This window comes from Gracilinanus agilis, chromosome 5, assembly GCF_016433145.1.
Source record: "Gracilinanus agilis isolate LMUSP501 chromosome 5, AgileGrace, whole genome shotgun sequence".
In the NCBI taxonomy this organism is placed as follows: domain Eukaryota; kingdom Metazoa; phylum Chordata; class Mammalia; order Didelphimorphia; family Didelphidae; genus Gracilinanus; species Gracilinanus agilis.
Window position 1 is genome coordinate 282,252,967 of NC_058134.1, and position 23,120 is coordinate 282,276,086.

Sequence of the window (23,120 nt, forward strand, 5' to 3'; positions counted from 1 at the left end):
CAGGGAGGAGGGACTTAGCACTTCCAGCCTGTACCAGGGGTGAACTGGGCCTCTCCCCACCTCATCTCCTGATCTGAGACGTGCCTTTCCCACCATGGAGGGTGAGAAGGGTCCCCTGTCGGTGGTTGGGGGTGGGAGAGAAAGTTTGGGGAGAATGGGGGCCTGGAGGGATCACAGGTTCACAGATCTAGATCTAGAAGGAACCTCAGAGGTCATCTAGTCCAACCCTCTCATTTTACAAATTTGGAAACTGAGGCAAGGGAGATGAAGTCATCCATATAAATAGTAACAAGAGGTGGGATTTGAACCCAAGTCCTCTAGCTTCAGAGCCAGGGCTCCTTCCACAGTACCAAGCTGCCTCCTTCAGGTTTTGGGGAAGGGAGAAAGAGGAGCTTTGAGGCTTGCAGATCCCTTTCACACATACTTGGAGCTGGAAAGAACCTTTGAAATCATCTGGTCCGACACCCTCATCATACAGATGAGGGAACTGAGGCCGAAGAGGCTTAGACTTGTCTAAGGTCAAAATTTAAGTAAATGGCAGAACCTAAATTAAGGGTATTGGATGACCCTAAGTCTTGAGCTCTTTGCCCTGTTGGTAACTAGTGGACGGAAGGCTCCTCTGGGTCTCAAGATCTGGGGCCCAAGGGCTAGGCTCGTACCCACAGGGCCTTTCTGGCCCGTGAAGAGGAGGCTGCGGTTGCTACCATCCAGACTGGCCATGCTGATGTTATCACCATCTGTCCAGTATAGCTTCCTGGAGTAGGAAAAGGGGTGGGATGAGAGGTGAGGGCTCACACTTCAAGGACGCCCGCCCCCACTCCCCCGGCATTCTCTGTGAATCCTCCACTTCCCAGCACCCCTGGATGGATGCCGCCTCTCTAATAAAAAGGGGTTCCCCAGGTTATCCGGGTCCCACAGTGATCTCCCTAGACTTACCCACGCAGGGGGTGGACAACGAGTCCGTGTGGCTGCTCTAGTCCCTGGACCACTGCATTCTTGAAGGAGCCATCCAAACGGGCCACGTTAATTTGCTTCTTGTTGGTGTCGTAGCTCGTCCAGAACAGATTTCGGGACACCCAGTCCACAGCCAGCCCATGAGCATTTGGAAGATCTGGGGAACGTGGGACAGGATGTTACATGGGAGCAGGGAAGGGCTCAGGCTGGATCTCCAGATCTAGCTAGGGGTCCAGAGGGCCAGGGTCTATGGAGGTCAGGGCTGGGGCCCAGCATTGCCGCCAGGAGTGTGGAGAGGCCTGGAAAGAGTCACATTAGCGGACTCCACGGAGAGAGGGGCCCGGCGGTAGACTGAAGCCGAGCTGAGACCTCGGGCAAAGCGACACTGCTGGGGTACCTGCAGAGACGACCGTCTCGACGCCGGTGCCGTTGATGAAGGCACGCTTGATGGCCTGAGTTCGGACGTCAGACCAGTAGACGCGCTGCTCCCGGGCATCATAATCGAGGACTGTGACGTTGTCGATGTCGGGCACGGTGAAGGAGATGATGTAGTTGTAGTAGGGGGCGTCTAGGTCCACACCCCGGATCTCCATCTGACGAGCGTACAGCAAGAACTTCTTAAACTCTGTTGGGAATGATGGTGTCAGAGAGGGTCGTCCCAGGCGGCCCTGTGTCTCCATGGTCTCATCCTAGGTACAAGGAGCTCTCCTTGCTCTCTGGGGAAGGCAGGCCTCTGATTCTTCTTTCTCGTTCACTCTTGGCCCAAACCTCTTCCTCTTCCCCAGATTTCTGGTCTAGGAATTCCCTTCCATCATCGATACCGGCTTGGATGGGTCATTATCCCCAACCTTGATTTCACTTACAAATTTCATCCCGTTGAGATTCTATCCTCCCAGGCTGGAGGGATGCATCCTTCAAGACCCAGCTAGGTGTCCCCTCCAATGAGAGGACTAACTCTTCCATTTTTTTTAAACCCTTACCTTCCATCCTAGAATCAATACTATGTATTGGTTCCAAGACAGAAGAATGGTTAACTGGGATTAAGTGACTTGCCCGGGGTCGCACAACTAGGAAATATCTGAGACCAGATTTGAACCCAGACTTCCCATCTCTAGGCCTGGCTCTCTGTCCACTGAGCCTCCTCCTTAAAGTCCATCCCTTCCCCTCAGCTTTTATCATTGCTCTGACCTAGGCAAAATGAGGTAACTCCTCAAATTTCTCATAATACTTTGCTTGGATCACTTGCTGGCACTTGCCCCACTCTCCCTCATACATTAACTATTTGGGCATTTCCCCCCATTGATCAGTCAAGGAACATTTATTAAGCACCTACTGTGTGCCCGGCATTGTGTGCTAGGTGCTGGGGATACAAGGATGACTTACAGAGAGTAGAGGCTTAAGAAATGTTTGTCGAATGAACAAATCTCCTTTCTCTTCTCAGCCTTCCCACAGCTGTGGTCCAGAGTGCCTGAGCCCTACCTACCCCTGCCTCAATTCACCATTGGCTCCTTGGAGCCCCCAGCCTTCCACATCCATACCATAGCAGGTGGTTTTGTCCTTGTCCAGTTTCATGAGGTGAGGACAGGCGCAGGAGACAGTTCGGTTGTAGTTGATGAGACACAGATGAGAACAAGGGCCCCGGCCACCATTGGCCTCACAGGGATTAGGAGCTGGAGGTCAGAGAGAGGAGGGCAAAAGAGTCTTCACTCTTAGATTCCCTTCCTGGAAAGCTGCTCTTCCTGCCTGGCACATCACCTTCCTTCCTTCTTTACTGCCCTTGTTCCACATCTCTTCCTCTTCCCCAGATTTCTGGTCCAGGGATTCCCCTTCCATACTCAATACTGGGTTGGGTGGTTCATTACACTCATCCTTGATTTCACTTCCAAAATCGATCGTGTTGGGATTCTATCCTCCCAGGCTGGAGGGGTGCTGAGCAAAAAAAGGGGGGCCTTCCCTGTTCACCTGAAGGTCCTAAAAACTATGACCTCGATCTCTGCTCCCCACCCAGGCTTCTCTCTTATCCAAGAACAGAATAATGGTTCCTCATTTATCAGACTTTCCTTCCCCAGGTTCCCCTTACCCATTGGCTGTCTGGAAGGGTGATACACTTGCAGATCAAAGGGCTGTGTGTTGGTCCGCTGGACAACAGTGACATTGTGGCCCGTCCACTTGTTGGCTTTGGCCAACGTGTTTGTTCTCCAGTCTGTCCAGTACACTTCTCCTCCATATAGCGTCACTGCAAATGGGTGTGACAGGAACTCGTGTCCCCGAAGCACCTCCATGTGGCCAGAGCCATCGTAGCGGGCAGAATAGATGGCATCAGACCTACGGATACGGCAGAGTGAGGGGGCTGCCAGGACCCATTCACTCTTAGGCTCCCCTTTCCTTCAGCCTCCCCCATCTCTCCTGAAGGACCTTGAATTAACCACGGACACCCCCTGCCAATACTTGGTGGGGTAAAACTAGAGAGAGAACCCACTCAACCCAGGCCACTCTTCCTCTTGTCCATCCTCTTCTTGGTCCTTTGTTTTTCTGCCCCTTGAGCTCCTGGACGCCCTGAGCCACCCTCGCCTGCCCACCAGACTTTATTCTACCTTCTGCCCTTCTCCAACTCCCTGACTGTGCTTGCCTTCTGGTCCATAGCTCCTTACCCCTGCTTCCCTCTTTTCCCACCCTAGCATTCATCTCTCCTAGTATATTCCTTCAGGGGTCCTGAGAACCCCTTGCTGACCTCGGGGGCACACCCAGGGGAAGGTGGAGGCCAGACAGTGGAGAGGAGTCCGACGAAAGGCCTCTGATTTAGAGTTCAGAGGGTGCCTTTCGGTGGCTGAAGGAGGATGGGGTCTAAGGACAGAGGAGGAGGCTAACCGAGCATCGATCCAGAGGATACGCTTCTCCAAGTAGTCCACCGTGAGTCCATTGGGCCAACCTCCAGAACCAGTCTCCCGATGGATGGTGCGTCGGCCAGCTCCACTCATGGAGGCTGCCTCAATTCGGGGAAGGCTGGCGTCCCAGTCTGTCCAGAACAGGATCCTGGGGGGAGAGGGGAAAGGAGAGATCATAACAGCAGGGGGAGGAAGTCCATGAGGAGGAATGTCCCAGCCTGCCTGAGGGGAGCAATAATAGCCTTTGTGTCATGCTTTAAGGTTCAGAGTTCCATATTTGCTCTTTTCATCTTCACCACCGCTGGGGGAGTCCAGGTCTAGTATTATTCCCATTTTACAGACGGGGAAATAGAAGCAGGCAGTGGGTAAGTGACTCTACCAGGGTCACACAGCTTATAACTATCTGAGGCAGGATTTGAGCTCAAATCTTGCCGACTCCACATCCGGCACTCGATCCAATACTCTGCCTAACTTCCTCATCCTGAATGTGATAAAGAGCAGGAGGAGAAATCCTGGGCTCTGAGGAGGAGGAGGAGGAGGAGGAGCAGGGGAGCCTCACCCATCACGGGGGTCCAGGGCGATAGCTCGAGGGTGTTCTATGTCGCCGGCCAGGAGGGTGGTTCTCATGGTTCCATCCAGCTTGGCCACCTCGATCTGGTCCAGGTTGCTCTCGACCCAGTATATGTTGCCAGCGATCCAGTCTACAGCGAGGCCCTCGGGCGTTGCCAGTCCGTACTGAATCACCACCTCAAAGCTGGTCAGAGCTAAAGGGGGGGAGGTGGTTTGCACTGAGGTTAGAGCCTCCTAGGATGGGGGGCCCCAGAGGATTCGGGAGTCCCTGCCACTCGCCCTGACCCCAGGTTTCCATGACTCCCTCGATGGTCCCTCTCGCTTGCCCAGAAGAGCGATAGGTTCAGAGCCTCCCAGGCTCCCCTTCACCCCTATTTACCCCTCTTCCTTCTGTGGAGGGGTGTCTTGCCCCCCCATCTTTCCAATGAGCCCAGCTCCCGTGCCAGCTCGGAGACGGCTCGTTATGCTAATTATCGGGCTGGCAGCTCTTCTGACAGTAATTACGGGGCGTCAGCCGACGGGACTTAGAGCAGAGCCTAACTCGATTAGAGGGGAGGGTGGAGGACAGGCGGGGAGGGGGTGCTGGCGGCCCCCGTCTGTCTGTCTGACTGTCTGTCTGTCCCCACACCTCTCCTCCATCCCCCGTGATTCTGCCTCGTTCTCCGTCCCCGTCCGGTCACCTCCATTGTCCAGCAGCTTCCCCCGGTAGATCTTGTCCTCCACCACATCAGTCCAGTAGAGCGCGCTGTGGCTGAGGTGGAAATCCAGGGCGATGGTGTTGCGGAGGCCGGGCACCAGGACGCTGTAGTCGCCCTTGTGTAGGTCGATCCGGCGGATCTCATGCCGATTGGAGAAGATGATGAATGGCTTGAAAGGGTCTGAGGAGAGGGGAGGAAGGTCACGAGGGCCCCGGATGCCTGCTGGGGGGGGGGGACCTGCGATCTGTCAGCCCCGCAGGGGAACCCAGAGGGGCCCCCTCCACGCCCCCATCCCGGCCATACCCAGGCTCTGGCAGCTCTCGCCGTCGGGCTCCAGCATCCAGCCTTCGTAGCAAGAACACTTGACGCTGAACTTGTTCTGCTCACACTTCTGGCTACACTTGAGGTGCTTGGCACAGTAGCTCTGGATCTGACAGGTGCGGTTGTCGGGTGCCAGCTCCATGCCCAGAGGGCACGAGCACAGGATGCCCTCCCCGGGAGCCACGGAGCAGTTGTGGCTGCAGCCGCCGTTGTTCAGGGAGCACTGGTCTGCCAGGGAGGAAGGAGGACCCAGGGGTCAGGGGGCACCACGGAGGGCCCAGAGGTCCAGCCACAGGGGCTCCCCAAGAGGCTTCCCAGCCCTGGGGGGCGTCTGGACCAAATCTCCCCCTGGGAAATGGAGATTTTCCTGGGGAACCCCCTCAGGACTTTGGAGACCGTCAGCCTGTTTTCTCAGTCTCCTTATCTGCGCCCTTCTCCTGGGTCTGCCCCTGGAAGCAGGGAAGAAGGGAGCCTTTCCTCCCCGGGACATCTGTGGACTCGGGGCACGGGGGGCTGTGAGAGTGTGTCCGGGGAGGGGGAGAGGCTATCATTCCGGAGCTGCCTCTTGTCCTTTCCCGTGCTTCCTCCTCTTGACCCCTCACCTCCCCCTCAATCCCGGCCTGGCAACCTTGAAAATCACTCCATCGCTGGGCCCCACCTGTCTTTATCCCCCACCGCTCCGGGACATAAACCTTCCTTTCCGGCAAAACTGGTTTATTCTGTCCCCCAAACACACCCTCACATTCCTGCTACCCAGATTTCGCCTCCTGCCTCTGAGTCAGGTCGGGCCACCCTTCTTGTTCCTTCCCACCTCCCCAAAGCCAAATCCCTGCGGTGGGGCAGAGATCGCCTCCAACCCCACTTCTGCCTTCTGGCTGAGTCGCTTCCCTCCCCAGACCAGTGGGACTGAGCAGAGGGGCTCTGGATGCCACCCTGCTGGCTCTCCCAGGCCTTTGGCATCCGCTCTCAGGGACCTCATTCTAGGGGACTCTGGTCTCCCCGAGCCCGGAGACCACGGCTCCTTGGCCCCAGCCCGTGCCCGCCTTCTAGGAGAACTCCTGAGAGGGGCGAGGTTTCACCCGTGGGAGAAGCTGCCTCCGCCGCCGACACAGAGAAGGCTTGGAGCAGGGCCCGAGGCACCCAGAGGTGATGGGACTTGCCCGAGACGCAGAGCTAGTTGGCGCTGGCAGAGGGGATTTGCAAGCGAGGCTTCCTGGCTCCTGAGCGTCCCATCCTCTAAGCTCCGCCGGCCCCTCGCTAGGCACGTAGCAGGAGGGAAGTGAAGGCCGTGGCCGGGTCCCAGCTGCCAGGAACTTACCACACAGGTCGCCCTCGTCGGAGCCGTCTCCGCAGTCATCGTTGCCATCGCAGAGCTTGTCGGGGGGCAGGCAGACGGAGGTGTTGTTGGCGCAGGGGTGCGAGGGGGGCTTGCAGGCCAGGGACTCGCAGTTCTCCTCGTCCGAGTTGTCCACACAGTCGCTGTCCCCGTCGCATACCCAGGCCTTGCTGATGCACCGCGCTGTTTGGGAAGACAAAGCGTCAGGCCCGTTTCCATCATTTAAGACTCGCTTGGCTTCTCTAAGGAGAGTGGGAAACACATGGGGCTGGGGCTGCCCTCCAAACGGGACAATGTGTGACCCAATACTGGCATGGCTTGCTCTTTGGGTGCCCTTCCTGGGATGGCACAATGTCCACCTCATAATACTGCGGAGAGGATATTCCTCTTTGCCCTGCTCCCATGGACCTGCTGGTCCTCCTTGTCTTCTTCCCCACTCCCTGAAGGACTCTCTTTAAAGTGCTTAGCACACAGTAGGTGCTATATAAATGTTTATTCATCCCAGTCTCCTTCCCCACTCCTTGAGTGCCTCTAATTTTATTTTATTTATTTAAAAAAGGCCCTTCCCTTTCATCTTAGAATTGGTTCCACAGCAGAAGAGGTAAGGGCTAGGCAATGGGGGTTTCCCAGGGTCACACAGCTAGCCTACTTTTATCTTTATCTCCTTTTTGACTCCCTGAGTGGATCTTCTTTAAAGCTCTTGGCACAGTGCCTGGCACAGAAGGTGCTCTCTAAATGCTGAATCCATTCTTTTTCTCTTTGTCCCAGGCTCCTTCCCCTCCTTGAGTGCCTCTACTTTTATTTTATTTTTTTTGTTTTTAAAAAAATCCCCTCCACTTGTTATAGTATAAATATGATGGAATATTTTATTCTCCCTGCTATTTGGCTGTCTGATATAAAAAAATTAAATATGAAAACTTGCCTTTCTCAAAAAAAAAATCCCTTCCCTTCCATCTTAGAATCAATACTATGTATTGGTTCCACAGCAGAAGAGCGGTAAGGGCTAGGCATCGGGTTAAGTGACTTGCCCAGGGTCACAGGGTTACCCTACTTTTATCTTTATCTCCTTCCTGACTCCCTGAGCGGATCTTCTTTAGAGCTCTTAGCACAGCGCCTGGCACACAGTAGATGCTCTCTAAATGCTGAATCCACACCCTTTCCCTTCATCCCAGGCTCCTTCCCCACTCCACTTCCCAGCTGCCCTCTTGGCTCTTCCCTGCCATTCTTTACCTGAATCTTTGCAGCCAAACTTGACATTGGGGTCACAGACATGGGTGACCCCCTCACAATTCTTCTCATCACTAGAGTCCATGCAGTCTGTGTCTCCATCGCAACGCCACCGAAGGGGGATGCACAGTCCATCCAGCCGGCACTGAAACTCATCGGCATGGCAGCCACCAGGAGGTCGAGTGGCTGCAAGCAAGGGGTGGAGGGCGTGAGGGCAAGGCTTTGGGGACAGCCTCTCCCTCACCCCCAAGTTCAGCCTCCTAACCCTGGGCACCTAGCTTTCTCCTCCTTCCCAGGCGAGAGCCACCCAAAGGCTCTCCCTCCTCTGCCTACTCCCCCACGTCTTTCCATCTCCACGGTGACCACGTGTGCTGGAGCTGAATCTGCCCCCAAGGTCTGCTTCGGTTCTTCCTTCCCGATGCCTTTCCTGTCGCCCTTTTCTCTCGGTTCCCTCCGCTGTCACCTTCGTTCAGGCCCTGCGCAGCTCATGCCTGACTTACGGCAATGCCAGCAGGCTGCTCTCCTGCTTTCTCCATCCTTCACATCCCTGGGCTGATTAATCTGCCTAAAACAACACCTTCCACCCCTGCTCGGAAATCTGCCATGGTTTCCCACAGGTCCAACCTTCTCTGCTGGATCTCACCTGCCCAACCTTCTCGTCTGTTCCCTACTTCCTGTGTCAAACTGGAGTCTGCCTGACTTATTCGCAAAATCCTCTTAAAGCAGTCATGGTCTCGCCTCCTCCAGGAAGCCTTCCTCCATCACCGAGGCCCAGAGGGATCTCCCCCTTTCGCTGACTCCCAGAGAACCTACGGCTGCGTCCTTCCCTTGGCACTTACCACACACTGCCTTGTTTTGTTAGTTATCTTTTCGTGTGTGTGTCTTGGCTGCCCAACTAGACTGTAAGAGTCTTGAGGTCAGGGCTGGTATCTTATCCTTCTCTGTGTTCCCTACGGCGTCCAGCATGATGCTGAACGCAAAGTAAGCACCTGATCCTTTGGATTGGCGGATGAAGGGGTTAGGAGTCTCCTTTCAGCGTCTGCCCGCCGCCCCCAGCCTCGCCAAGCTCTTGTCCTCCAGGTGCCCACCCTGATGCAACTGGCACGACCCTGGCTGCGGTGCCCTGTGGTCGGCCGTGCTAGCATGAGGAGAGCTGCTGTGCACACCCAGAACGGTCAGTGAGGGCCTGGCTCCCGTGCCCTTCTCCTTTAGGGGACCTGACTTTGAACCCTTCCTCTCCAGGTGCCAAGCACTGTGAGTTTGCATCTGGCATCTCTTCCCCGCCTCTGCTCCAAGCTCCCCTCCTTTGGGTGCTCTCTGGGTGGGGTGTGGGTGCCCCTCAGAGCCCTCTCTTTTAGGTGCCCGGCTGGCACAGGGATGGCTGCTCTCTTGCTTCCCTACCACTGAGGCTCTTTCAGGCGCCCACCCCGGTTAGTGTAGTCGGTGCAGCTTTGGCCGACGTGGTCCCCACGCATCTGTCTCTCCTGCCGGTGCCCGCCCTGCCAGCTGTGCCCCACGCCCCCCTCCTCCAGATGCCCACCCTGGTTGGTGCAGTTGGCATGGGTCTCATCACTGTAGTCTCCACAGTCGTTGTCTCCATCGCAGGTCCAGTGCTCAGGGATGCACCGACCGCTGTTACACTTGAACTGTGTACTGGAGCAGGAGTGGCTGCAGCCCGCCTCGTCACTGTTGTCTCCACAGTCGTTGTCTGGCAGACAGGATGGGGTGGGGGGCAGCAGCGGGCAAGGAACAGAAGTGAGAAGGAGACTGTCAGCAGAGCCGGCCTTCCCCAAGCCTCCCACTCGGGGGCTCTCTCCACCCACCCTGGACTCCAGGCCACCCCGGCCCCTCCTCGCCCTCCCCACCTCCTCTGGTGAAAAACAACAAACAGAAAAGACACAGAAACTGCATAGATTGCAGCATGCACCATGGACCACACAGCTGAGGCCTGGGGCAGGGGGAGGGAGGGAGGGAGAGGGCTGCTTCTCAGAGCCCCCTTCCCGGGTCCTGGCCTCCATCCTTAGATAGCCTTTGGAGGGGGAGAGGATATTCCTTCCTTCCTTCCTTCCTTCCTTCCTTCCTTCCTTCCTTCCTTCCTTCCTTCCTTCCTTCCTTCCTTCCTTCCTCCCATCCTTCCTTCCTTATCTCTCTTCCAAATCCTTCCTAGCTCTTCAGGGATTCTTTTTTTTAATGCTTTCCCCATTATACAAAAGTGTCTTATACAATAGAATCTTTTAAAAAAAAGTATGTGGTACAAATCATAACTGGATCATGGCAATTACCATTTTCCCCTACTAACAAATGCTGATAGAATTTAACAAGCAAATATTATTTTACACACTTCTGTTGGGGTAACTGTNCTTTCTTTCTTTCTTTCTTTCTTTCTTTCTTTCTTTCTTTCTTTCTTTCTTTCTTTCTTTCTTTCTTTCTTTCTTTCTTTCTTTCTTTCTTTCCTTCCTTCCTCTCTCTCTTTCTTTCTGTCTTTCTCTCTTTCTTTCTGCTTTGTGAGGGGAGGTGGGGAGGAACAGGCCCTTGAAGCAGCCCCAACCTTACCCTGGTTCCTATGTGACACGTGGGGCCTAAATTCAACCCTGATTTGGGTCTCCACAAAATTCAGAAAGCCCTCTGGCATTTTCACCCCAGGGCCTGGGCCTCCAGCATTTGGGTCATGGTGGTCCATCAGGGCTAAGGGGGCCTTGGCCCTCAGCGATTGGGCTGGCTTTCTTGTCGGGTATGCGGGCCATTCTTCCCTCTCCTCTCTCCTCTCTCCTCTGCCTTAGCTCCTTTGGTCTGGGCCCTGGTCTCCCTGGCTCTTGTCCACGCAGGGCCCTCCTCTGTCCCTCCTCTCTCTTCTTCTCTCTCCATCTCTCTCCCTTCCCTCATGCTTCTCAGTCTCTCTCGCCCCACTGCCGCCAGGTCCTCGGAGAGGGGGCCGGGAAGGCAAGGATCTCAGAACTGTCTAGGGGAAAGAGTGAGGCTTGTGGGGGAATGGAGCTGCCCACAGGGCTGGCCCAGGGCTCTGTGTGGGTTGATGGTGCATGTGCTACTATGCACTGACCGGCAGGCTCAGGACAGGTCTTTTCGTCAGAGCCGTCCCCACAATCCTTCTCTGAAACACAGAAACCGCCAGGGGAACCATTGGCACACGAGACCGGGCAAAGACACAGCACAAGCTGGCAAGACCGTGACACGCCATGCTCACAACTAAGTCATGATAGAATGGGGGCGGGAGATTCGCCCCCAGGGATGAGACAATGACAGGACAGACATGCAGACACGCACACGCACAGTGACCCCCTCAGCCCAGGTCGAGCATCACCTGGTCCTCGGTCGGCTGCCTGAAGCAGACCATTGGGGAGGGCAAGGACTCCAGGGGAGAAGGGTGGGGGAGAAGGGATGGGGGTGATCTCCCTGCTCAAACTGCTCTCAGGTCTGGTCCCTCTGGGGCAGGGGCTTTGGGCAGGCTTGGGAATGTCTACGGACCCCTCCTCAGAACAGTCTTCTTTTTCCTTTAATTCTTTACCTTCTGCCTTAGAATCTTTACTAAATATTCCAAGGAGGAAGAGTGGTAAGGGCTAGACAACAGGGGTGAAGTGACTTGCTTAGGGTCATGCAGCTAGGAAGTGTCTGAGGCCAGATTTGAACCCAGGACCATCCATTTCTAGGCCTGGCTCTCTCCATTGAGCCACATAGCAGCCTCAGAATAATGTTGGTTTTTTTTTTAATGCACTAAATAAAATACTGAGGACTACCAAGGAAACCAATTATATTGAGGTAAGTCAAAATAAAAACAATAACAACAAAAAACAAGTTCCTTGGTCCAGGTTAAGAAACTCAGAGGGTCTAGCCTCCCTCTTCTCTCTCCTTGCCCTCCCTGTCCCACGCTGGAGCAACAGGAAGCAGAAAGGAGTTCACTGATGACACCAATAAGAACCAGCCTTTAGAGCCTATTAAGGTTTGTGACCCTCTTTAAATCATCCACCATCATCCAGGCCCAAACCAGGTGCCTAACTGCTGCTGCTGAGGCTCCTCCTCCTCCTCCTCCTCCTCCTTCTTCTCCTCCTTTTCCTCCTTCTTCTTCTCCTTCTCCTCCTCCTCCTCCTTTTCCTTCTCCCCCTCCTCCTCTTTCTCCTCTTCTTCCTCCTTCTTCTTCTCTTCTTTCTCCTCTTCCCCTCTTCTCTATCCAACATAGCAGGACCTTAGCCTGCTGGAAGTTAGGAGGGACAGGGAGGCTCCAGTTTGTTTAATTTTTTAAACCCTCATCTTCTCTCTTAGAATCACTATTCTGTATTGGCTCCAAGGCAGTGGCGGGTTAAGTGACTTGCCCAGGGTCACACAACTACGAAGTGTCTGAGGTTGGATTTGAACCTAGGACCTCCCATCTCCAGGCCTTGCACTCTATCCACCTAGCTTCCCTGCCAGTTTAGTTCTGACCACTCTCTTTTTTCATTCAGGGCTTGTCCTGGTACTTCTAGTGTCTCAATGATTAGATGGGAAGGAAAAGAGGGGGAGGTAGAGATGGAGAGGGAAAGCCCTTACCATTGTCACAGCGCCAGTTGAAGTTGATACATCTGCCATTGTTGCAGGTAAATTGAGTCAGGGGGAAACAGGTGGGGTAGGCTGTGGGTATGGGAGGAATGAGGGTTGGGTAAGCCACAAAGGGGCCAGTGGGGTGAGTGGATGGCTCTTGCCCCCCCCCCTCACGTCCTGGGCGCATCCATCATCCCAGGCCCCTAAGACAATAGCAGGATGGAGAGGGGGGCCCTCTGGGTCTAGTACCTTCCTCTTGGTGGGAAGTCAAGGGGACCTCAGAGCAAGAAGCTCTCTATCCCACAGGGAGTAGGGAGCATCCGTTCTTACAACCCCACCCAAAGCCCACAGCCTTCTTCTCCCCCTCTTCCCCTTCCCACTCTCTCACCACATGAGGCTGACTCATCGGATCGGTCACCACAGTCATCGTCTAGGTCACACGTCCAGGAGATGGGGATGCAGCGGCCGCTGGCGCAGGAGAACTGATTGGGGGGGCAGGTTCGGGCTGTGGACAGCAGAGGTCAAGGGGCAAGGCTGTGAGTGTGCACGCTGATGTGTGTCACCACTCATCTCTGAGGTCTGGCTCTATCTTCAAATCCTCCGTAATGGCTACTGGGTTGTACACGTTAGAGCTGGAAGGGATCTTGGATAGCCTCCTGTACAAACCCACTCTTTTACTGATAAGGGCACTGAGAAATCGGGACGCTAAGTCATTTTCCCAAGGTCCTACGACCAATGAGACAGAGTTGGCACTCGTACCTATACCCTCCAGTTCCAAATCGAGCATTTCTCCCAAGGCTGATGGGGCTGCACAACAGAACTTTGGGGAAGGAGAATGACTTCCTTCTCCCTCCCCACCAACACTCCATTTCATCTCATTCTCTTTCCCAAATCAGTGAATCACTTCCCCACGTCCCCAAGACTTCTTCCTCATTTGGGCTCTCTCTTGGGTTAAGGAAGGAAGATGTTCCCAGGCTCGTCAGTCTTTGGTTACCCGGAGAGGAATGCTCTAAAGTGGAGTCTTCTTTCCTCCTATGAGGTTGTCTTAGGCTCTTCACACTCAGTCTTCCTTCCATGAGACACAGAATAATGGATCCTGTTCCTTCCGAGCCCCCCATCCCAGGGCTCCAACCCCTGCAAGTCTACTTCTTTAGTCTAAATGTCCCCTCTTCTCCCTGTTCTACAACTCCCTGTTTCTACTTCCCTCGGGGTCCTCTTCCGCCTGTCTCTCCTCTCCCCCACACTTTCACAGGGCAGCAGTGTTTCATACTCCTTCCCCTCCCCCATCCCTTCCCCCCCTCTCCCAGATTGCTGAGGGCAACACTGCACCTGAGCAGGTGGAGTTAGATTCATCCTCACTGTTCCCACAATCGTTGTCCCCATCGCACAGCCATCGGTTGGGGATGCATCGATTATTCTCACACTTGAAGCGGTCAGAAGGGCATGTGTGCTGGTCTAAAGGGGAAGAAATTTGGAGTGAGGAGGATCTGGGCCACAGTATGGGAAGGCCCCCCCAAACCCCACCCCAGGTAGGGAAAACCATGGCTATCTCTTAAACTTCATAGATAGGAGGCTGGGGCAGGAAAGAGAAAGCTACCAATACTCACGGCAGAGGGCAGGGGCCTCGTCACTGTTATCCAGACAGTCATTGTCACCATCGCATTTCCATCGTTCCTGGATGCACCGGCTGTTGGCACATGCGAATTCGCCAGGCTGGCATTGGGGTGGAGGCACGTATGATGGGTTGGCTGCAGGTCCCCAAGGGGGGGTGAAATGGGAAAGTGATACAAAGATTATTAAAGAGAGAGGGAAACCTTACCACGAGACAGATGAGGGGTGAAACCTCATCAACTCGTATTCTTCTCCCCGTCACATTTCTTTCCTAACAATTAGGAAGAGCTAACTACAACCCCCTAACCACTTTGTGACACCTCCTCAACTCCTTTCTCAACCCTCTCCCAAGATTCCTTAAGTCTTCCTAGTTCTTCAAAAGTCATTTCCTTGCCCCATTCCCAACTCACTACTGAGCTTCTCTCTCATCATCACTGCTCTGGGGCTGGGAAGCTATTCCCTACCCAATGCCAAGACAAAAGACTCCCACCAGCCTAAGCGAACCCACACCTCCAGAACCCCTCATACCAAGGCAGGTGACACCGTCAGCATCCAGCACCTGGTCTTCTGCACACGCACATTGTCGACTACCAGGAGTAGCTAGGCAGAGGCTACTGCAGCCGCCATTGTTCACACGGCATTTATTGGTACCCACTGGAGGAGATGGGTCAAAATGAGGGAATGGGGCATGGGGATGGGTGGGGACAGTAGGAGATGAAGGTGGGAGAAGGATTAGACAAATCCAGAGGGGGCCAGAGAGGGGAGATGCAGAGAAGAGAATGGATTGAAGAGATGGATAGGGAAGAAATAGAGAAGAAGAGGAGACAGGACAATCAGGGGTGGGTGAAAGACGGAAATGGGAGAGATGAGTAGGACAGGTCAAGACTTGGGTTTAGTGGAACAGGCATTTTTCCTTCTCCCAAATTCACCATATTGGAGGGAAGATAGACGAAAGGGCCAGAGACCTGGTCCTTTCTGCCAAAAATCGGCTGCCATTTTTGGTCCAACTAAACTCTAGTCTGCCTTATTTCATGTGACTGCTATCTATGGGAAAGGGAGGGCTACCAAATGTCTCCCCTCTCCCTGAACCTTGAGTACCTTGCTGCTGCTGGGCATCATACATCCGGATTTCAAAGATAGGGGGCCTCTCGCTTCGAAGCAGAGTCACAATGGGAGTTGTGCCTGGTGCTCCCCGCTCTAGACGGTACACACTGCCACTTCGATACTCGGTCCAGAAGAGATAGGAGCCGTGGTGACACAGGCCAAAGGCATGAGTCAGTTCAGGACCCTCATACACAATCTGGAGATGGGGGAGAGGAGTAAGGATTGAGGGCTCTTGGCAGAAGGCACGATGAGTGTATAAGGGTATATACTATTATTATATTATATAAGGGTATATAAGGTATAATAGGGAAGCTAGGAGACATATCATCACTTAGATGGAAAGATGTCATTGAGTCAGGAGTAGGGAACCTGGTCTGGGAGGTAGCACCCAAATGGGGGAAGTTGAGATAATGAATGTGGGGAAGGAATAATGAATGTCTGTGCAACTGAACTGAATAAGCCCCAGCAACTCTTCCTCAGTAGTTGGGAAAGGCCTGGAGGGTTCCAGTAAGAAGGAGAGCCTCTTCTCAAGGCCTCCCCAGAGGTTATTGCTGCTTCTACCCAAGATCATACTCCCCCAGGCAATCCTGGACTCATCTCCTCTCACTCCCCTCTTCCCCGTTCCCGAATCGACTATGTCCAAATATCAATGTCTCATTCTACAACCTGAGTTCATCACCTCTCTGCCGGGAGAGGTGCTTAATCCTGAATCCTCTTTGTGTTTAGTTTTCTCTATGTCTTTGGGATGGGTCCTGTCTTTCCCATTAAACCAGGGAGATCCCTCCTCCAAGCCAGGGCCAAATTTTGTCCCCGAATACAATTGCAAACGAGTGGCTGCTCTATATCAGGGGAGAGAGTTTCCTACACTTTTAAACTCAGAGGTCCAAGCCAAAAAAATCAGCTGTCAGACCCATGTCTGGGTGATGCCCTCTTTCTTCCTCCAAGAGCCTGGGTTAGAAGGGAGAATACCAGTCTTTTCCTCTTATTAAGTTCCAGGCCCTTCATGGGTATAGACCCAGACACATTCACATATCAACACAGAGATATATGCACAAAGACAGGCCCACCTTTCGGTCAGTGCCATTGAGCAATACGGTCTCAATTCGGTCATAGAAGGCATCTACCCAGTAAAGGCGTCCAGCAGGGATGTCCAGGCTCAGGCCGTTGGGCCACAGCACTGTCTTGGATGTGACAAAGACATCCCTGTGGGAACCATCCATCCAGGCTCGCTCCAGTCGGCCCCGGCGGCTGTCTTTGGGGTCTTCCTCCCAGTCTGTCCAATACATCCACCTGTTGGCAATGAAAAGTAAAAGCCAACACATTCAGCCTCCTGTTTCCACCAGTCTTGATACTCCTATTCTCAGATCATCCTATTCTACCCTTTGGCCCATACAACTGGAGACTCTTCTGGATCTTCATTCTATTTTTCCCCAAGACCCTACTTCTGACCATCATAAAGTAAGCTCTTCTCCTTCTTTCCAGGATGATTCTTATATGTTATACCCCTCCACTTGGACTTCTTCCCCAACTTCAGCCTTTGTTCTGGTTTTCTCCATCTTGGCTGCTAAGTGTTATGTTTTCAATACCTGTTCCTCCACCCCTATCCCAATTCCTATTCTCCATCCTTTTCTTGCCATTTGTTATATTTTGGATTTTGCTCTGGCCTCAGTTTTCCACAATTCCATGTACCCTCGGGAACTCACCCATTGAGTGGGTCTACCACAATGGCTCTGGGATGAGTCATTTTGCCCTCAATCAGCGTCTTCCGGGTCTGGGCTGCCTTCTCCAGCCTTGCCACACTGATAGTCTTCTTGGGCCCATCATCAGTCCAATACAAATTGTCTCCCATCCAATCCACAGCCACTCCTTCTACATTATGAATACCTAGGGTGGAATGGGGGGAAGCCAGGAGTGGAATCAGGGCAGGAATCAACAAGATGACTTCATCTGCCTCTTGCAGCCCTCCAAGACAAGCACATGCCAGGCCCATCAAGAGTTTAGGGACAGTCTAAGACAACTATTTCGTTTTACAAATGATGGAACAGAGGCCCAGAAAGATGAAGTCACTTGACCAATGTCCTTGAGTAAGTCAGTCGGCAGAGATAAGACTAGAAACCATGTCTTCTGACTCCTAGGCTGGGGCTTCCACTTTCCATCACACCAGATACCCTCATGGAGACTCCTCTGTGAGGGATTAGTGGAGGAAGGAAGTGGGGTTAAAAGAGTGGAGGGTTATTGTGCGTGTTTATGAGTCTGTATCAAAGAGCACGTTCTTGTAATATTGCATATGGCAGCCAGTGGACATGGTGATTGCTGTTTGTATCTCAAGTTAATGAATGTGGAGTGCTTGAACTCCCTGCTGATACACGAATAAATCAGTGCGATTTTTCATTTGACAAAAGGGCTCATCTTAAGTCTCCTTCAACTAGCATCACAGAATTTCAGTGTTAAAAAGGTCCTCAGAGGCCACACTGTCCAACTCATCTTTGGTCAAGAATGTTTGCTCCACAAGTGGCCATTTCCCTTCACTTGAAGATCTCCAGTGAAGGAAAATCAATTACTTTCCATGGTAACCCTTTCTACTTTTAGACAACTAGAACTAATTATTAGGGAGTATTTCCTTATATTATGCCTAAATCAACCCTGCTGGGACCTCCATCAATTTGTCTGCAATCCAGAAGTCCTAGTTTTTATATCATTCATTATCCTCAATCAATCTTCTTCTCTAGACCTTGGAAAATAGAAACCAACTCAGCTGACATAATTCAGACAAGACAGTATCTGTAAGAGTGGCTTCAAGAACCACAGAGAAGTTTTTGTGATCTACTGGTAAATCATGATTGGTATACACCCCAGATTAGTATATACCACACCCCAGAACATGCTACCTCCTGTCTCCTGACCAGGATCCCATACTTCCCAGAACATACCTCTTTCTGTCTGTGCCTGCTCTGAGACAGACTTCACAGGACACATCACACCACCTAGTCAGAAACTTGCCTTGTCAAGAACTAGAGGGGCAACTTTAAACCTTTTAATCATCTGCCTTCCTCACTGGCTTTGCCCCATCCACTGGTATTCTGCCTGGACTCAGTTCCCTACTCCCATACTCTCCCTACCCTGATGATACTGAACACCTGACTACTGAAAAACAAGCTCCTCTCTTTAACTTCAGCCATCCACTACCTCAATCCCATTCATCTTAACCTCATTCCTCAGTGTCCCACTCCGGATCTTCCTTCCACTGTGCCCTTTGGAATACCTGGTCCATAATTAACCATTTTTCTATTATCTTCACTTGTTCCTTCCATCTTCTAGCACTCACTGAGGCCTGTCCTTTCTGATGACACGGAAACTCTCCTGAAATGCTAGATGCCTGCTCCAGTACTGATTGCACTTTCTCTCATCACCCTCGATTCACTGTTTTCAGTGGGGAATCAGAATACTTCTTGCTTCCCATGACCACTTTCAGACTTTCTCTCCATGGCCATCATTCTCTGATCTCTTCTTTGAGGTTCACATTATCCAAATTTATCACCCAATCCAGATTCTGGTGGCCATTATTACCAAGCCCCAGGATATTCATTCTTCTTCATTAATGAGTTTAATGTCTGTATCCAAGTTTTCCTCTCCACCCCAGTTTCATACTAGGAGATTTCAACTTCCCTACTGAAGTTTCCTCAGATACCCTGACCTCCTACTTCTTCAAACCATTCAATCAGCTTCCATGTTCTAAACCTCCATTCCAACTTGGCCAGACACGAGGATGGCCATACCCACAGTCTTTCTAATTCCATGCTCTTGAATTCCAAGATATCTTTATCTAATCATCATGTTATTATTCTACCTCTCCTCATACCTTAAAACTCCTAATTTTGTTCTTTTCCTTATTGTCATCTCCAATCTCATCCCTCAGATAAGTCCATCATCCCAACACACTCCTCCCTTCCTACTGGTGAACCATTTCTACTCTACACTATTGTCTAGTTTCAAATCCCTTGATCCTTTGACCTACTGATGACCACAGATTGCCAAACCCTGGTCCTGGATTACCCCATCTGCTTCCTTCATGGCTACTCATATGCTGGTGAACAGAGCTAGAGGAAGCCACAAACCATGCTGATCAAGTCCACTGAGAATTTGTATAGCAAGGAAATACTTCTATTCTTTCCTAATTTTCCATCTCCTTTACCTGCTATCAACCTTCTCTCTTTTTTTCAAGTCCTTTCTCTTACCCACTTAACTGAGCACCTTGTTTCATATGTTCCCCCAAAATGTAAAGCCCTTCAGCAAGGGCTTCCCTTCCCCCTAACCCTCTTCATTGCACATCTCTCTGATTTCCTCCCCAATTGTCTTCCACATCATTCTAGTCTCTGATAAAGATGCAGCCTTTCTGAACAAGGCCAACCTTTCCACATATACCTTTGATCCCATTCCCTTCCATCTTCCCTAGCAGATTGCCCCTACTATTCATCATCCCTTCTATCTCTTTAATCTTCAACTAATCCCTATCTAAGGTTCCTTCCCTGCTGCCTATGTCTTCTCCATTATTAAAAAAAAAACCTCAATAAATCTTATTATCTATAGCTCTTATCCTATATCTTTCCTCTCCTCCTCAGCTAAGCTCCTTGAAAAAGCCACCTGCCCTGTAAGCCTCTATTTCCTCTCGCTGGATTCTACACCCTCTTTAATATGGCTTCTGACCTTATCCAAATGATACTGCCCTCTCCAAAGTTACCAATGATCCACCCCCACTTTTAAATTAATTTAAATTTTTATTTTTTCAATTACACATAGAAACAATTTTTTACAATTGTTTTCTGACATTTTGCAATTCATATTCTCTCTCCCTCCCTCCTCTGCTCCCCTCCTGAGGTAAATGGTCTATTATAGGTTATACCAGTGCTTTCATGCAATACCAATGATCTCTTAATTGACACATCTAATGGCCTTTTCCTCCGTTTTCATCCTTCTTGACCTCTCTGCAGCATATGACATGGTTGAGCACTTTCTTTCCCTGCATGCATTTTTTTCCCCTCTGGTGATAATTCTGTCTTTGGTTTTTTCCTATTTGATGACTTCCCTTTTAGCTTCCGTAGCTAGACTTTTATCTATGTAGGTCACACTCTTTTGTCTCTATACAATCTCTTTTGGTGATCTCATCACCTCTCATTTCTGTAATATCCAGCCACAGTCTCCCTCTTAGCTCTGGTTCACCATTGCCATTTGCCTGATGGCTCTTTCCAATTGTACCCCAACTTGAACTCAACATGTCCAGAATAGAACTCATTATCTTTTCCCAAATCTACTCCTTTTGTGAATTTCCCCATTATTGTCGAGGTGACGACTATCTTAGTCTAAGGTCACATTTGAACTCAGAACCTCCTGTCTGTAGCCCTGACTCTATCCACCAAGCCATCTAGCTGCCCTAGCAATTGCCTTCTCATTGGTCTTCCTGCCTCATGCGTCTCATCCTCCGTACCCTGGAGAAGAGAGGGATACGGAAGCTGCCAGCCTCCCTTAACAAGATCTGCTGGGAAGCAGAAAGAATGGGAAGGAGAAAAGCAGGTCTGCCCACGCCAAACCCTACTAAGTAAATGCCAAAGGTTCTCTAGCACTGCTAGGAGAAAATACAGACTCCCGAGTCACTTAAAGCTCAGCACCTGGCCCAACCACAGTTCTTGTCCATTGCTCTTCTTCACACAAGCCAGATAGGCCTCCTAGCTGTTCCTTGTGCACAACACTTCCTCTCCGGTATCCATCTGTGTGCCTGGGAGGCTTTCTCTCTTTCCCTCAGGCTCTCATAATCCCTGGCTTCCTTCAAGGCTCAGCTCTAACGTCACCTTACTGGGGGCAGCTAGCTGGTTCAGTGGATAGATTGCTGGACCTGGAGATGGGAGATCCTGAGTTCAAATCTGCCTAACACTGCTCTGCCTTGGAAATGACACTTCATATCGATTCTAAGGCAGAAGGCAAGGAGTTTCAAAAATGTCACCTTAAAGAACGGCTGGAGTAGGAATGCAGATGAAAACATATGATTCATCACTTGTTTATTCGGATATATGTTTGGGGGTTTTGATTTTGTAAGATTATTCACTTATGAAAATGAATAATATGGAAATATGTTTTGTGTGATAACACATGTATAACCCAGATGGAATTGCTTGCAAGCTCTGGGAGTGGGGAGAGAAGGAGGGAGGGAGACAATTTGAATCATGTAACTTCAGAAAACTTATGTGTCAATTTGTTATTAGGATAAAAAATGATAAAAACAAAAAAGTCACCTTATTCGGGGGTCTTTCTCCGTCCGCTCAGTTTCTAATTCTTTCCCCCCTCTCGGCTTAACTTCCATTTGATCCCCACATAGCTTGTATCTACTATTTATGGACACGCAGAATCTCATATTAGAAGGTAAGATCCTTGAGGGTAGGGACTGGTTCTGCATTCTCTTTGCATCTTTAGCACTCAGCAGCGTGCCCAGCCCAGAGCAAACGCTTAACAAATGCCTGTTCATTAATTGCTTGATTACGGGTAGGGGTAGGGGAATCCCCATCCATCCTACACCACCATTTGTTTCTGGCTCACCGAGGGGGATCCCTGAGAGGCTGGGAGGGGAAATAAGGGATTCAAAAGTTACTGCTCACAGACTCAGTCATCCCTGAAGAACAACCAGAAATAAAGGCACTGGGCCAATAAACTGGGACTAGAAGTCAATGAGGAAATGGGATTCAATTTTCCCAAAAGTATGAATCATTTTTGTACTTGGCCCAGCTTAAAGTAAGGGCCACCTACCTTTGTCCTGGAAGGAATCCCCACTGCCACACAGGCACACTTCCCCCTGCCCCAGTGCTAAAGTGAGAGTTCCTGAGCAGTACTAGGTTTGATGCCACGAAGGCTAAGGGCTCAGAGCTGTATCTCTGGTGAGCCGAGGAGAAAGAGGATCCCCCACTCACCCAGGGGATCTTAGGGCCTGTGAACACAGTCCTGAATCCATTGTCCAAGTTCTACACTGCTCTCCCTACCTCTATATCGTAGGTAGCTATGCAAGTCTTCCTTTTATCATTCCCCTAAATTTCCATACTTTCCATCCTCCCTCCACTCTTTTGTGCTGAGAGAGCTCTTCAGAAATGAAACCTTCCAGGCTCTCCCCCAGGATCTGCTGTGGCCCATTCCTTTCACTCTAGAGACCCTTACCTTCCTTGAGTATGGTCTCCCGCTCAGTGCCATCGATCTTCTGACGGCCAATGAGGTAGCTGGTGGTATCAGCAAAGTAGATGAAGCCAGTCTCAGCATGGAAGTCCAGTGCCCGGGGATTCATGAGGTTTTCTATGGGGATCATGTGCTCATCGGGGACCTTGGCATTCATGTCCATACCTCGGATGATACCTGGCCGGCCCTTTCCATATACCAGGAACAGCTCATGCTCTGGTTCTGCAGAGGAGGGAAGAATAAGTATGAACAAACATGGCAGACACAGCTCCTTAGGTACCTTCCCTCTGGAGGGACTGCAGGCTGAGGCAGAGAGAAAAGGGGTTGTGGCTCCTGGAATGCACTGGGGAGGGTAGTGAGGGAAGAAAAGGGTTTGAGCTTATATGGGTCTCACCTAGGTACCCTGAACCAATATTTTGTTCCTCTCCTTCCCTTCTTCTACCCCCACCCCCCTGTGAAGTTTCTATCATCCTCAGAATGAGAGGCAGAGACAGAAAGAGGAAGAGAGAGAAAGGGAAAGAGAGAAGGAGGGAGGGGGAGAGAGAAAGAGAGAGAGAGGGAAGGAGGGGGAGAGAGAAAGAGAAAGAGAGAAGGAGGGAGGGGGAGAGAGAAAGAGAGAGAGAGAAGAGAGAGAGAGAGGGAAGGAGGGAGAGAGAGAAAGAGAAAGAGAGAGAG

General features: G+C 51.4%; 1 protein-coding gene across 1 annotated transcript in view; it reads right to left on the minus strand.

Moving 5' to 3' along the window:
- LRP1 (LDL receptor related protein 1) overlaps positions 1-23,120 on the minus strand; it is a 117,512-nt gene that overhangs the window by 56,767 nt on the left and 37,625 nt on the right. Inside the window, exons 11-31 of the mRNA XM_044679937.1 lie at positions 22,431-22,667; positions 16,940-17,120; positions 16,304-16,526; positions 15,231-15,432; positions 14,661-14,786; positions 14,129-14,269; positions 13,851-13,976; positions 12,910-13,026; positions 12,531-12,611; positions 9,532-9,699; positions 7,995-8,177; positions 6,747-6,947; positions 5,411-5,656; positions 5,090-5,287; positions 4,399-4,603; positions 3,823-3,987; positions 3,035-3,279; positions 2,493-2,624; positions 1,352-1,579; positions 937-1,111; positions 660-754 (exon numbers count right to left, since the gene is read on the minus strand). Coding sequence (XP_044535872.1) covers positions 660-754; positions 937-1,111; positions 1,352-1,579; positions 2,493-2,624; positions 3,035-3,279; positions 3,823-3,987; positions 4,399-4,603; positions 5,090-5,287; positions 5,411-5,656; positions 6,747-6,947; positions 7,995-8,177; positions 9,532-9,699; positions 12,531-12,611; positions 12,910-13,026; positions 13,851-13,976; positions 14,129-14,269; positions 14,661-14,786; positions 15,231-15,432; positions 16,304-16,526; positions 16,940-17,120; positions 22,431-22,667 — 3,675 coding nt within the window. The remainder of the gene's footprint in view (positions 1-659; positions 755-936; positions 1,112-1,351; positions 1,580-2,492; positions 2,625-3,034; positions 3,280-3,822; positions 3,988-4,398; positions 4,604-5,089; positions 5,288-5,410; positions 5,657-6,746; positions 6,948-7,994; positions 8,178-9,531; positions 9,700-12,530; positions 12,612-12,909; positions 13,027-13,850; positions 13,977-14,128; positions 14,270-14,660; positions 14,787-15,230; positions 15,433-16,303; positions 16,527-16,939; positions 17,121-22,430; positions 22,668-23,120) is intronic.